Source organism: Blennius ocellaris (assembly GCF_963422515.1).
Source record: "Blennius ocellaris genome assembly, chromosome: 18".
NCBI lineage: Eukaryota > Metazoa > Chordata > Actinopteri > Blenniiformes > Blenniidae > Blennius > Blennius ocellaris.
In genome coordinates this window covers 4,336,442-4,350,041 of record NC_137667.1, presented here as the reverse complement: position 1 = coordinate 4,350,041, position 13,600 = coordinate 4,336,442, and the positions used below count along the sequence as shown (strand labels likewise).

At 43.2% G+C, this 13,600-nt stretch overlaps 1 protein-coding gene across 1 annotated transcript; it reads right to left on the bottom strand.

Moving 5' to 3' along the window:
* Positions 1–508: 508 nt before the first annotated feature.
* tbx18 (T-box transcription factor 18) lies at positions 509–9,837 on the bottom strand. The gene is made up of 8 exons (XM_080514321.1): positions 9,416–9,837; positions 7,903–8,077; positions 7,492–7,593; positions 6,197–6,368; positions 5,371–5,538; positions 4,443–4,507; positions 2,961–3,055; positions 509–1,762 (listed from the first exon to the last, which is right to left on the bottom strand). The coding sequence occupies exons 1-8, from the start codon at positions 9,648–9,650 to the stop codon at positions 1,230–1,232; spliced, it is 1,545 nt and encodes a 514-aa protein (XP_080370447.1). The 5' UTR covers positions 9,651–9,837; the 3' UTR covers positions 509–1,229.
* Between the last annotated feature and the right edge of the window lie 3,763 nt (positions 9,838–13,600).

Below are 13,600 nucleotides of genomic sequence, written 5' to 3'. Positions count from 1 at the left end.
CACAAATATGTTTTTTTCTCCAGGAGATTTTGTATTGTGATTGTTTTCATTAAAAAAAAAAAATGTGTAAAGTAATTCCGACTCACGCACACATACATTGAATTACATTATAAAACCATGTAAAATCAGTTAAATTAGTAACATACTGATTACATTCAAACATCATGACACGAATACATAAGGTTTATTTGGCTCAACAGCGTCACAGAACATTATCGTGTTCTTTGGCCAAAGGGCTTGCTTGATATAATGTGTTTGCAAAGAAAAGCTTTTTTTTTTTTTCGGTCAAGTTCAGGGTAGGCTGTCACGATACCTGACCCAGTCTAAAGAGCAGAAGCAGGTGCAATGGGGTTTTTAAGTGCGAAGGGTCACATAGCCCTTAATATACACGTCTCTCTTCCCGCCCAGCCTTCCATCCCCCCCCCCCCTCCCCAGTATGTACAGAGTCATGTACCGATACGTCTGTGTCACACGAGCAAAGACGTACGTCCACCTGACATCCAAACAGTTGAGCGTCCCTCCGAGCCAGATGCAGAATGTATAGATCGGTTTGCCGTTTATCATTCTCGGCTTTAACTGCATCTGTCTGTAGCTGTCATCGGGCTCTTTCCAGTGCTCTCTCGGGTCCATGATGCTGTCAGGCTAATGCGTGTCAGGCCCTGAATGTTTGACGTTTCAGCCCGACGGTTGAAAAGAAAAGCCCCGTCTGTGGTCGACTTTGTTCAAGAGCACAATCCCAATGAAATAACACGACTTTTAACAAGGGTAAACATAGTGTTTTGTAGTCCCGTCTAAAATGGGCAAAAATCATGAAGCAACTTGAAATGTCGTGTATCATAGTTACTGCTTCGGTGTCTCCTGCCAAGGGTTGAAGTGCTTGCTTTGACTGTCTGGGCCAGCCCAGTTTGAGCTCGATCCAAATTCAGCTCCAGTTCGGCCAGTGGGCTTGCAAATTGTCTGGGACTCCTTATTTGAAGCGTTTGTTCTCGCACCGGCGGCTGCAGCTGTCTGTAGGAACAGTGCTCCTCCGGTGGGAAGAAGTATTTCCTTCAGGTAAAGTTTTTGCGTGTTCACAGAAGCTGTGGGCTGATCGTTCGCCTCCCCCACACTTCAGAATGACGCTCGTTCGGCACATGGGGGAAATCAATTCATAGAGCATTCTGACGCTAAAGCAACTTCCGACGATTTCCAGGGCGTCATTTGGTGTTCGTGTCGAGACGAAGTCAGACTCAGCCCATGTGGGCTGTGACCTGTGAGGCCCCGCCTCCTGTTTGGCTGCCGGCCAGCCCCAAAGTTCGAGAGTCAAACAGAAAGCCCTGTTGTCCTCCGCCGAGCACACCGAGACTGTCCGTTAGAGTCCCGCTGGGAGACGAGCCAAGGAAAGGACTCTGGTGATTGGCGGTGGCCATTTTATCAGGGCTGGCGGCGAGGCGTGGGGATGGCGGGAATGTGTAACCGTACAGACTGTAGGGCGGCGTGTGGAGCCGGAGGCCGGCGTAGCCCTGCGGGGTGTGGTTGGACAGATAGCCGAGTTGACTGGCGGGAAGAGGGAGGGAGCAGAATCCTTCGCCGTCGAACGCCGACGGACCTCTCGGAGGGGGAAACGGCTCGGGCGGGTTGCCGTAGCGGTGAAGCGGGTGAGTGGGGCGGCTACAGGCGTAGTCTGGTGGGCTGAGGGGGCAAACCTGGAAAGGAGACGAGCAAGGGGACGAGGAGAGCAAGTGAGGCGAAGCTCCAACTCCTCCGTGGGGTCCTGGGACTCCTGCAGAGTGAAAGCAAACAGAAGAGTGAAACTCTCGTTCTTTTGAAAGATTTTTTTTTTGGAGTCCTGTGAGGGACTGATGATCTCCTCAAGGTCTACCTCGCAATTTGGGCACGATTTGCAGAGTGTGGAGCCTGAATGGTTTTCGATAGAGGGACGTGCAGATAAACTAGTGTAGTTTTAGTAAACTTTTCAAATATTATCCACAAGAGTGCATAATAGTGACTGAACTGAAACTGAATACAGAAACTCAACTCCTTGTTAACAGGTTACTCGAATGATGTGCAGCACGACATGAACGGAGTGACCTAAATACCAGTTTGTCATGTCTGCATTCTCACAGATTCAGTGACGTGAGCCATTTTCAGATCCTAGATTTTGAGAAAACTTCATTCGTTGGGAGCAAGGCCTTCAACTTTAAGGCCCTGTTTACATGACAACGTTTTCAAGTGAGAACAGAAAACCTCTTTTGTGTTTCGGGCGTCCCGTTTCCTCCCTCTCCTTGTAAAAGTGGTCAAACTCAACTTTTCTCAAACACTGCTACTGCACATAATACATGAAGATAGACAATAACAACAATGTTTGCCTCCAGAGTGTCATAACTGCTTGTCTATTTTCTCCTGGGACTCGGTGGTTTTATATTTGAGAGTCACCCAGAATAGCAATCCAACTGCACCATCTGTCTATCACTCGTACTTGTCATTGTTAATGCATTGTTCTTTGCATGTCTATGATGTTTCATTACAAAAACAACCAACGGCGCCAACTCATAGCCCGTCATGCTAACTATGTCGTTCTCGGCATCATTTCCCGCCACTGCTGTGTCAAACACAAAACCTTTCTGAAATTGAAAATGCAAAAACGCAGCATTTTTCAAGTGACACGTTGTCGCATAAACAGGGCCGGAGGCTTTGTGCAGCCGACGTATGCCTCAACATTATAGTTGAACATCTGGCATATGGGGCATCATAAAATCTGGAATTTGTTGTTGGCTTATGTCTCACTAAAGTTCTTGTCAGTCTGGATATAGTCACTGCAGTAATTTGTTAGTTAAAGCTGGACTGAGTGCTTCTCGGCGGCACCGGCGCATAACACAGAACGTGGAAACAAGATAGAATGGCAGAGACCATGAATGTTCAAATGGTACATGTTTTTTTTCTCCAAATGGACTAAAAGGTTCAAGAGGACAGAAATGTACCTTGCTTGGCCATGCCGGGGATGTCCTCAAACGTGAGCGTCCGCAGGGACGGCCGCCAGAATGCATAGGACTCCACCAAGGCCTCCAAACCCATCCTTTAAAACGCAGACAAACGCACACATGAACACTGAGAAATCGTCGTAGCTGAACTTCGGCGTCCGGCACCCTCTGCAGTCACTAGTGCAGCTGCAGCTGCAGCCCCTCGCTCTGCAGTTGGAGATCGCGCCGAACCACCTGGCGGCCATCTTAGTCGCCTGTGGGGCCTCTCTCGCAGTCTCCATGGAGATCGCAGGTAATGAGGAGCATAAACGCCACGTTGCGATTGGCTGCTGCCGGTCGGGCGCTCGGAGGTAATTGCTTTCACACGGCTTTTACGGGCGAATCAGGACGAAGGAGCAGGAAGCCGCAGCAAGGATTTATGAGGTGGGACTCCCCCACCCAACCCCCCCTCAAAATTTTAAGTCCCCCTCCTCCTCTAGGTGGGGCAGAGGTTTGCTGCGGCCGGGGTAATGCGAGCACTCTGTTACCCCTCGTTAGCGTGAGGATAAAAGTCCTCCCCCCCGCGGGGTTGTAGCCACGGTGATAATTTAGACAAGCTGCATGGAGCGGTGCTGTGTGCTCCAAAGCAGCCTATCAGAGCAGAAGTTTATTTAGCAAACTGCTTAACTCTTCCTGTAATATTTAAGGGGAGGTTTTTTTTTTTCTTTTCTTTTTTTCCAGCCTTCCTGAGTTTCACTTTTATAGGGTCAGCTGTCAGGGTCCATGGGTTATCCAGTTTGCCAATCTCTACCTTCCTCTCTCTCGCTCAGATTTTCTGTCTCACACATTCCCTCTCCCTCCCTCTCTCTCTCTCTCTCTCTGCCTCTCTTTCTCATCCTCTAATGATTTCTGTGAGGCCTCGGGGGAGTGGCTGTTTGGAGACTGTTGGAGTTTTACTGCCGTGTTGGTTTAATACTGTGTTTATATATGTTTAGAAATGTGTTTATACAGATTTTCTTCAGGACACTCTTGACTTTTATTATTTTTCTGTTGATGTTTATGTTCCCGAGGCCGGCTGGAATGTAACGGTCCATTTACATGTGCAGGAAAAAAATGTTCTTGTTTTTATTTATTTCTTTTTTTCTCTCCCTGAACATGTGCCTTTAACTATACGATTGTGAGGAGGTGAATTGCCTTTAAACTTAGCGCATTTCAGTGAGAATGTATCGCCAGCGTAACAAAATATTAATACTCGCCAAGGTCTCCTCATTTTCGGCCACTGCTGCGTTTCTGCCTTTTAGGCCACAGTTAGTGGGAGGCCTGCAGCACATTTTTCCATTAGCGAGAAAAAAAAAAAATACATAGCTTTGCTCCCCGTAAAATCAGACTGAAAGAGCGGTGACAAAAACCACAACCAAGCCAGCGAATAATGCAGCCACGCATCCCACAGTACTACTAATGCAGTAGATAATGTGAAAATCTCTGTGGTTAAACTGAACTCACCGGTTTCTGCCAGAGTCTCTGAAGCCTTTGGCAAATGGGTTTCTGTCAATTTTCAGCCTTGTAATCTGAAAAACAAAAGAAGACTCTAATTATTCCCCCAAAAAGTCATTATTACAAAGAGAGCTTATAGTAGAATGGAAGATTTTTCAGTTTCTCTCTGTAGTCTTTCAATCGGGTCTATAAATAAATACCTTCAGAAACCTAGTTAGTTGTCAATTTTCTTGCTTGCATGTGTGTGTGTGTGTGTGTGTTTTCCAGCACATATATGTGTGTGTTTGTGTGGCTCCGTGTCTGTGGGGCTGTGACGGGGTTGCTCAGGCTGTGGGTGGTGTTTAGGGCCCGGCTCTATGACCCGCGTCCAAAGGCACTTTTATAGGCATCGCCACCATGTTCTGACTTCAGCCATCATGTGCTGCGGGCCAGCTAACCTCAGTTAACATCTCTCTTCAAAGCTCACAGTGACTGGACCAACGCGGAAAACAAAAACAGCAACACACCAAGTCAGCTAGTAAGCAAGAAAATATATAGAAATATATAGAAATCATCTGAAATGATAAAAGCCATCATGAAGGAGGAATAAGACTATTCGTTAACACTAAAGTCAATAAAATACTTAAGAAGAACAACAACACAAACACTTGCATGTGCAATCACTTCAGAAAGGAATTTCTTTAAAAACACACTGTGCATGTTGCAAACATTAAAATCCTACAAAGACTTTAAAATGTTGCACAATCGTTTAACAAACATCATTACTTTTCCACCAAAAGCATGACAAAAAACTGTTTTATCTGTCTAAGTGTAGGTGTGCAGGCTGGAAATGTGGCTCTCCTGGCCACAGTGGTTATTTCACTGCATTCAGTTCCTCTTTGTTGCATGTGGATTTAAGAGAAAATGTGGTTTAGGCGGGGGCTCGGCCATTCTATACCTGTTGGTTCTGATACGCTGTGACGGTGGTGAACACGGTCTCTGGGAAGGCGAAGGTGTGCGTGCCGTCCCCAGCAGGGATGGCCCTCACTGGGGATAACTCCTCTCCACACTCCTTGCGGATCACGTGGACGCGTGGCTGGTACTTGTGCATGGAGTGCAGAATGATCTGAGCAGGGAGGTCAGAGTTATTCATCGAGGCTTGAGCTGCACATTGATGATTATGGCCCATTCATATAGGATCAACAGTGTCGCAGATTATTGCAGGTACATAAAACAAGTGCACAAAGGCACAAAAATGCACACGTCATTTATCACATTAACAGTCAAATTTTGAAGTTTGCACACAAAAAAAAAGACATACGTGCTTTTTAGTTTGCATCATTTAGGAAAACAAATCTAATGCAGCTGCTTACATTGTCTTGCATTGAAAAAATCAATATAGGCTGTTGAGTTTAACAGAAACTGAAACCTGATTAGAAGATATGACGTTATCAGCAAATGATGTAGTCATTATGAAATAGGAATGATGTTCTTGGTATCATGAGGACTCCTCATCTAATTTCAACAGATCAGCTCTGATCAAATAACCTATTTTCTTAGTTGAACACGTGGTGGTGTTTCATTCCCACATTATTATTAAAAGACTGTGACTTAGACTTGTTTTATTTAGCCTCAATCACCAAACAAAGCCATCTTTTTGGTTCAGTTATCTGAAGAAAATTTTTTTTAACGATAATGACGTTGGCCAAGGAGATTGACGATCTAAACAACGTAATAAAGATATTTCTAGACACTGAGTGAAATAATCTGAATTATCTACGTACATGTCCCTGGTCATCCAGCTCGTTGTTGGTCAGCTTTAGTTTGTCGAAGCTGACCACCTGACGCATCCACGTCTCTCCTGACGCAGGGGAGTCCGGGTGGATGTAAACTCTGGGCGGCACGGGTGAGTCCGCATTCCCAGCCACCATCCACTTGGAACTGTGGTACACGTACCTTCACAGTTCACACACAGGGATGAGATGAGTGAGCATATTGCGGGCTTTAACATGTTGTACATTCATTTGTAGGTTTGCGTAATTACGCACGCTGCAACATTACGCACGGCTTCAAGGGCAAATTGACTGCGAGAGTTAAAAAAAAAAAAAAGATAACATAAAACTTGGGCAATCAGAAGAAAACGTGAAAATGCCTCGCATAACTTGAAAGAATTTGCTTTTTAATTTATAACTGGAAATCGATGTTCACGTCATAGATTTATAGCGAATAAAAATGTTCACGTTAAATTCATTACAATATAAATATATGATTGCACGTGGCCAGCAAAAGGTTCGGTTTCTGATATTTGTTATTATTATTATTTTAATCCTCAAACGTATTAGTTTCTTCTCTGGTTGAAGGTGGACATTCGTGCACATTCGTCACCTGCTGTTAAGCGTTTGGAAGAAATAGACCCCAGCAGACTGCTTCCTCCTGTCACCTTTTGCACATCAGCGCAAATTATAGAAATGTCCAAAGCCTCCGTGCTGCCCGGGCCATCGAGTCAGACCGATCGGGACGTCACTCACCACTCCCCAGTGCCTCTGAACGTGTGTTTGCATACAAACGGTTCTCTCGACTTTAAAATGACAGGCCTTGATTGTGTGCATTCTGCAGCATGCGAAGACCTGGCTGCACCGACTCCGCTGTAATAATAAACACGCTGTTTTCTTCTTCTGCATCCTAACGACGTTTGTTTGGTTTGACCTTCCAGGGTGGAGAGGTTATAGCCGTCCAAAAGGCCCCGCTGCAAAAGGGACGGCAAAACCGCCGTGACAAAACACCGATGCCAAGCGCCATTTGTGGAGAAAGAAATTGAGTTGTGCGATTGGAAACGTCTTGGGTCGACCCGGGAGCAGAGAATGTGGAGCCAAACTTCAGATTTAAGATCTAAAATTACAGCCCTGATCCCATTATAGAGGAGATGCGTGTCAGGCTACACACAAGCGCACTCAAGCTATATTTACAGCACAAATATTATTTTGATACCCGCATGCTTATTATTATGACCATTGTTTTATAACTCATCGCTGCTTCGTATTTTGCGCCACAGTTGCGAGCGCACTTTACTCATCCATACCTGTATCGCTTGTTGTCCACGGGGATTATATCCATGGCGATGTAATACTGCTGATGTGGGTCCAGGCCCGTAATCTTCACACGCATAGCAGGGAACATCCGCCTGACAGGAAGACCAAATAAATCTTGTGCACCAGAGATTTTAACTGAACACACCGCATTGCCACTCCATCGCTGTTAACAACATGTTTTACACAATTATACATTTAGGTTATTAATAATCATAATAATAAAACAATAAATATGCTCGCTCAAGATTCTTAGACTATAAATAATCAAATAACCTTTAAATCTATTAAATCTTATGTAGGCTATTAATGGTTGTATTTTTTATTTTTTTAAACAATTTTCAATTTGTTTACCGCTTTTCTTTACCATCAAACGTCTGACACATGTTTCCATATCTTCTCACCTTCCGGCCTTGGTGATGATCATTTCCGTGCCAATCTCGTGGAAGCGCTTCCACAGATCCGATCCCTGCAGGTCCACCCGGGTCTCCTCTCCGGTGCCGGGGCCGGTGCCGGTGACCGAGGCCGTGCACAGAGCTGCGGGCTGCGGGCTCTCCAGCAGCGCGTCCTCGCTCTCCGCTGCACCGGGAAGAGACACCGTGACGCGTCAGTCCAAGCAAAGCAGTATTGCTTGCTCGCAATATGTTGCATTTCTGTTTTATTTTCTCGCATAAATCATTATTACACATAGTAGTTTGGATGTCAAGTAGGTCATGGCCAAAATGCATAACCTTCGATGGGATGTAAAGCATGTATTGACTTAAATATGACTCATTATCAAGCAAAACAGAATAAATGTGTAGCCCTGCAAAAAAACAAAAACAAACACCCTGCAGTGCACACTAATAGTTGAGTAGGATTAACATTCCTGGATGCATTGAATAAATTCTAACATAGCAGTGACTGCCCGTAAATGTCAAAAAATAAATACAAATACTGACGTTATTTGTAGTTTTAAATATTAAAGTAGCTCCACATAAATTACTATACCGTTACACTATATAGTGTAGAAAAAGTACACTGTTTTTGCACTGCAGTTCGAGTCCCATGGGGATATGAGTAATGCTTTTCAGTGCAGTGAGGGCAAGTTTATTTTAATATTCAGGACATGTTTAGAGGGCACCGTAATAACAGTGTTTATGTGTCTGTTGTCATTTGCGCTGTTCGAAGCGGGCCTCCCCCGAGTATAGTGGAAATTTATGGACATTAAACGCGGGCCTAACAAGCCAAACGAACACAGAGACAACTCCTGGGCCAAACGCATTTAGAAAGTTTGCAGCAGATTTAAATCCTAATTTGTCAGGGCCAGTGAGTTTATGCTTTCTGCAGACCTCTCAGCATCCTTTTTTTTCTTTCCCGTGGCACTTTCCCTGCATTTATACGCTGCTAATTGGTGTGTTTATGATTGCAACACAACTCATAAAGCCTCTCACGTTAGTCACACTCGCCCCACAGACCGGGGCATTGATGTGATATCACATTCCCACTGTGCAGCTCTGGAGAAAAAAGCTCGCATTGGTTTTGTTTTGTTTTGCAATCCCCCAATCGTTTGTGTGTTTTGCTGAATTTTCCACGGCGAAAAATAGAAAAGAAATAATAAGCTTACATTTCTTAGCATCAAACTAGCTTGTCTTGCCTTCATTTCATAAATATACACAATATGACTGAATAATGTGCCAGTAAAAACCTTATAATATAAAATAATTGCAGTACTGGAGGATGGAGCCTATTCTAATGTAATATAACGCAGCATAATTTAAGATTAGTGTATTAGTGTGTACTAGCCTCATAATTATGCGGTCAAGTCAAGAACCAATTTAAATGCATGCAAATTATGCATTATAAATATAATTACCATGACAATTAAAATGATCTTTCTGTAGAGTCTAGTTGTTATAATATTCGTGTTCTACTCACGAGATCCGTCACTGGCACACTCCGCCTCGCTGCCCCGGTCGCTGGTGCTCGCTCTGTCGGCCCGCGATCCAGGGCTCCCGGTTAAATCAGAAACATCGGTTCCGTCCTCATACCCGGGAGACATTGCATCTCCCCCGCTTGTCCTGCGTCGTTTCTCGGCCCCGATCAACGCCTCCACCGAGAATGCGTGCGCCTTTACGCTCAGGGCGCACGGGGACCTCCGCTTCTCTGCCATGTCTCTCGGTCTCTGCACCGGGCAGCCAGCTGAAGGAGAACGCGCCGTTGACTTGCAGGCAGCAAGAATACAGTTCACAAAAAGTCAGTGAAGTCGAGAGAGGAACAAACAAAAGGAGAAATGGTGAATCCACGGTGGGTCGGACAGGCACTCCGTCCCGGAGCCAGACAGCAGCAGAAGAGACAGTCGGGACCGGGGGCGCGCTGCAACAGTGTCTCCGTTATCCGCAAGACTTTTTGGAGAGTGTCAACAACCGAGCTTAGAGGAGAGCGGCAGAGAGGGAGCCGTCAATCAGAGCGCAGAGCAGCCAATCACGAGCGATCACGGCCCCCCGGAACTTTTCCCCCTCGGTCCCGCCCGCCGCGGGGGCCGCTCGTGCCGCCTTATGTGGTAAAAGTGGAGCTGGTGAATGAATCATGTCTTCAGGAGAAGGAGCGCGAGGAGCGTCTCTCCGGAGGCATTGCGCGCATTTTCACACACCGGCCCGACATGCTTTGCATATCTGGCCATTAGTACCTCCGGCACGGTGGTCACTTTTGTGCGCCTCCATCGTGGAAATGTGCGTTTCTGTTGTTTCACTCTCAACCTGTAGGTTGATATTGTTGGTTTATCTGGCAGGCATTAGGCCTCAGGTGTCGGCGGATAGCACAAAATAAACCGGATTTCATGTAGCAAATGGGAAGAATACATGAATATTTATTGGGTTTATTTTACCAGGTTCTTTAAAATAAAATAAAAAAAAGCCTTTTAAACATCTGATCTGGTTTCCAGCATCACTGAGCACCAGATGAGCTCAAACATCAAAAACTATAATGTTACACAAGATTTTATGTCACCACAGAAAGTTTTGCATTGTGGGTTTGATTATATTTCGGCATGAATTGTAAAGTGTCGATGGCAACAAGTTGTTTTTTTTTGTTCTGAGATGAAACAATATTTCCTTGTTTTTACTGCACTAACGCACAATTCCCACTGTAAAGAGATAAAATATGTTGTCATAAATTAAGACTGCACCAAACAGTATAGTGTCAAAATACCTTCACATAGAGATAAGTAAAGCAAATATATTAGTCCTTTATTTTTGTAATTCTACGTGGGCACATCAAATGCACACTTGTAGCCTTTTTTTTAATATTTGCTAACTTCTGAAACTAGTTATTAGAAGCGACAACCGATACATATAATTTATATTTAGACTTCAAATAGCACATTGTATTTTAAAATAGTAGGACTTCATGTCTTTGGAATCTTTTATATTCGATACACACACATAATACACACATTCAAAATTGTGAATTTGTATGAATTCGGTCAGTTTTATACTTTCCAACATGTGACGGGGAGAAAAAAAAGATAGTTATGCTTGAACATTTTCTAGAAATTCTTGAGTATTTCAATGATGGGTTAAAAACATTTTTATTTCGAAGTTGTGACACTTTTACAGGTTTACATGTAACATTGTAATGTCAATGCCGTGTTGTTTAATTATACTAATTAGATGTAATTTATTAGTTCCCTTTTTCTTACAATGAAAATATAAACTATAGAACTAAAACCCACTGGTTTGATGACATTTGGAGTGAATGAATCCACCAGCGGAAGTTTTGTTCTCTTTGAAGATGATCTTGACGGAAATGAGCGTGTGGTCTCGCGACGGGGATGCGCGCGTCAGTGCGCACTGGAGGTGGCTGTGCGTGCGCACGCAAGGGAAGAGGTGGCTCCAAAAAACGTACAGAGGCCGTGCGCAACTTTAATTATTCCTCTTTTAATGAACACACAACTTACCGCAAGCAAAAAAAAAAAAAAAAAAGTTTCAGCGCAGTCTGTAATGTGCATTTGCTCATGGCGCAGATTTGCAAATCTCTAAATTTTTGGGATAATAACAGGCAGTTGCGCCTTAATTAGGCTGTTCGTTTTTTTTTTTAAACTTAAGTCGGTGTTGGCGTAGTTTGAACACCATTACTGGCATTAGTCACATGAGGAGTTAATTACTCTTTCAGTGACGTTTCCTTCGCTAACATGACTGTGAAGCTCGAGGCCTCCGCCGACTTATTGGTTAAATAAACAACACGTCGTAATGGTTTATTGGCATAAAGTCAGTGTAAACGACTGGATGTCAAGGAGAAGCTCCATCGGGCTTGTCTGCCCTCTTTGCGTCCCCCGGGCCACTAAAAATGTCGCAGTTCTTCACGTTTCCGTGAGAAATAAATGGGTTATGATGATCTGCTTTTGAATACAATTCACTTTCCTTTGGGGATGTGACCGCAGCAAATTCCTCTGGCTTACAGAAGTAAAATTCTTGCTTATCATGAGTATAAATAGACTTATTTATTATAATAATCGTTATCATTTAATTAAACTAAGTGAAACTAACCTGGAAGCGATGGAGCTATTAATTAATTTGCTGTAAAATGTCCCGTAAAATTAATATTAAATGTTGTTTTGATGATTTTTTTTAATATGCTTTACAATCAGACGTCAACTGTTCAAAATCCAACAATTAATTTTCAAATTAATTATCTTTAACAAAATACAATATGGGTTAGGACTTTTCTATTTCATTATTTTTGAGGGGAAAAAAACAGAATTACTTGAAGGAAGAAACCCACATTGATCCTAATGAGCAATTCAAGTGAACAAATAATGACAATAGCATAAATTAAATTTCTGCATTTTACACTTTAATGTTGATATTTTAAGAAATCTGTTAATTAATAATAATAAACATTTCAGCTTGGGACTTTTTTTGATAAGTGATTCTGGACTCTAAATAGGCCACAATCTAGAAAATAGCTTTATTGTGATCAAATCCATCTGACATCAAACAAGACAATGACAAGACAATAGAGTGTAATTATTGACGTGTGTATTATGTATTTTTCTCATTATTTTTGGCAAAATAGTCAAAAAATATAATTTCATCCGGATTGTTTCCAGATCTAAACTTCTATTTTTCACAGAAATATCACGTTATGATGAAGAAAAGCGCAAGTGACCCAAAAAAACCTGTAAAAAGAATGCGTATTTACCAGTCCATAAAGCGTTTTCTAACTATAGGAAGTCTAATACCCAGAAGTCAAATTGTGAAGCTTTCTGGGACAAGAAGACCAGAGGGGATTTTAAGGCAACATGGATTGTGGAAAAGCTTGTTTGAGCGTCTAAAAAAAGAAGCAATATAAGATAATTTAGTTCAGCTTGGATTTACCGCCGTGGCTCTATATAGACTACATCCTTGAACTCACATGGCTGCATTCTGCACATGAGGAAATTGTTTTATTTATACTTTCAGGTAGTTTCAGATGTCCCACCGTTTACCTGTGTGTCTGCACCTGTCCTGCAGGGGATTCATTTTTTATTTTTTTTGGAAGGAAACAAGCAGGAAATGGTATAATGTATGGATATTTTAAACCGAGATATTTTTGTCAAACAAATGACAGGTTGCTTATTTCGGACTCCATAAAACAACCAACATTTAAAATGTGCACCAACTATTTGAAATATTCTTTAAAATATACTTCCTGAGCATTAACAAGTAATTCATTCCACAGTCACGTGCAGGTGCGTTATGGCCTCTTTAGGTTTCAGCCAATCAGAGAGGAGCAAATAGAGCATCTTTTGAACTCACTGCGCGCTGAATGGGCTGTTTATTAAAAAAAAAAAAAAAAAAAAAAAAAACCTTTGACATAATTATCTGCCAGCTTTGAAGGGCTAAGAAGTGCCCGGGCATTGTTAACAGTTATTTAGCGCGCGCTAATGGGCACGTGGAAAGGTGCCAGGGCTTTTTTTTTTATTGCGGATGTGGCGAGAGAGAGAGAGAGAGAGAGAGAGAGAGAGAGAGAGAGAGAGAGAGAGAGAGAGAGAGAGAGAGAGAGAGAGAGAGAGACAGAGAGAGACAGAGAGACAGAGAGACAGAGAGACAGAGAGAGAGAGCAGCAACCAGTGCAGTGCTA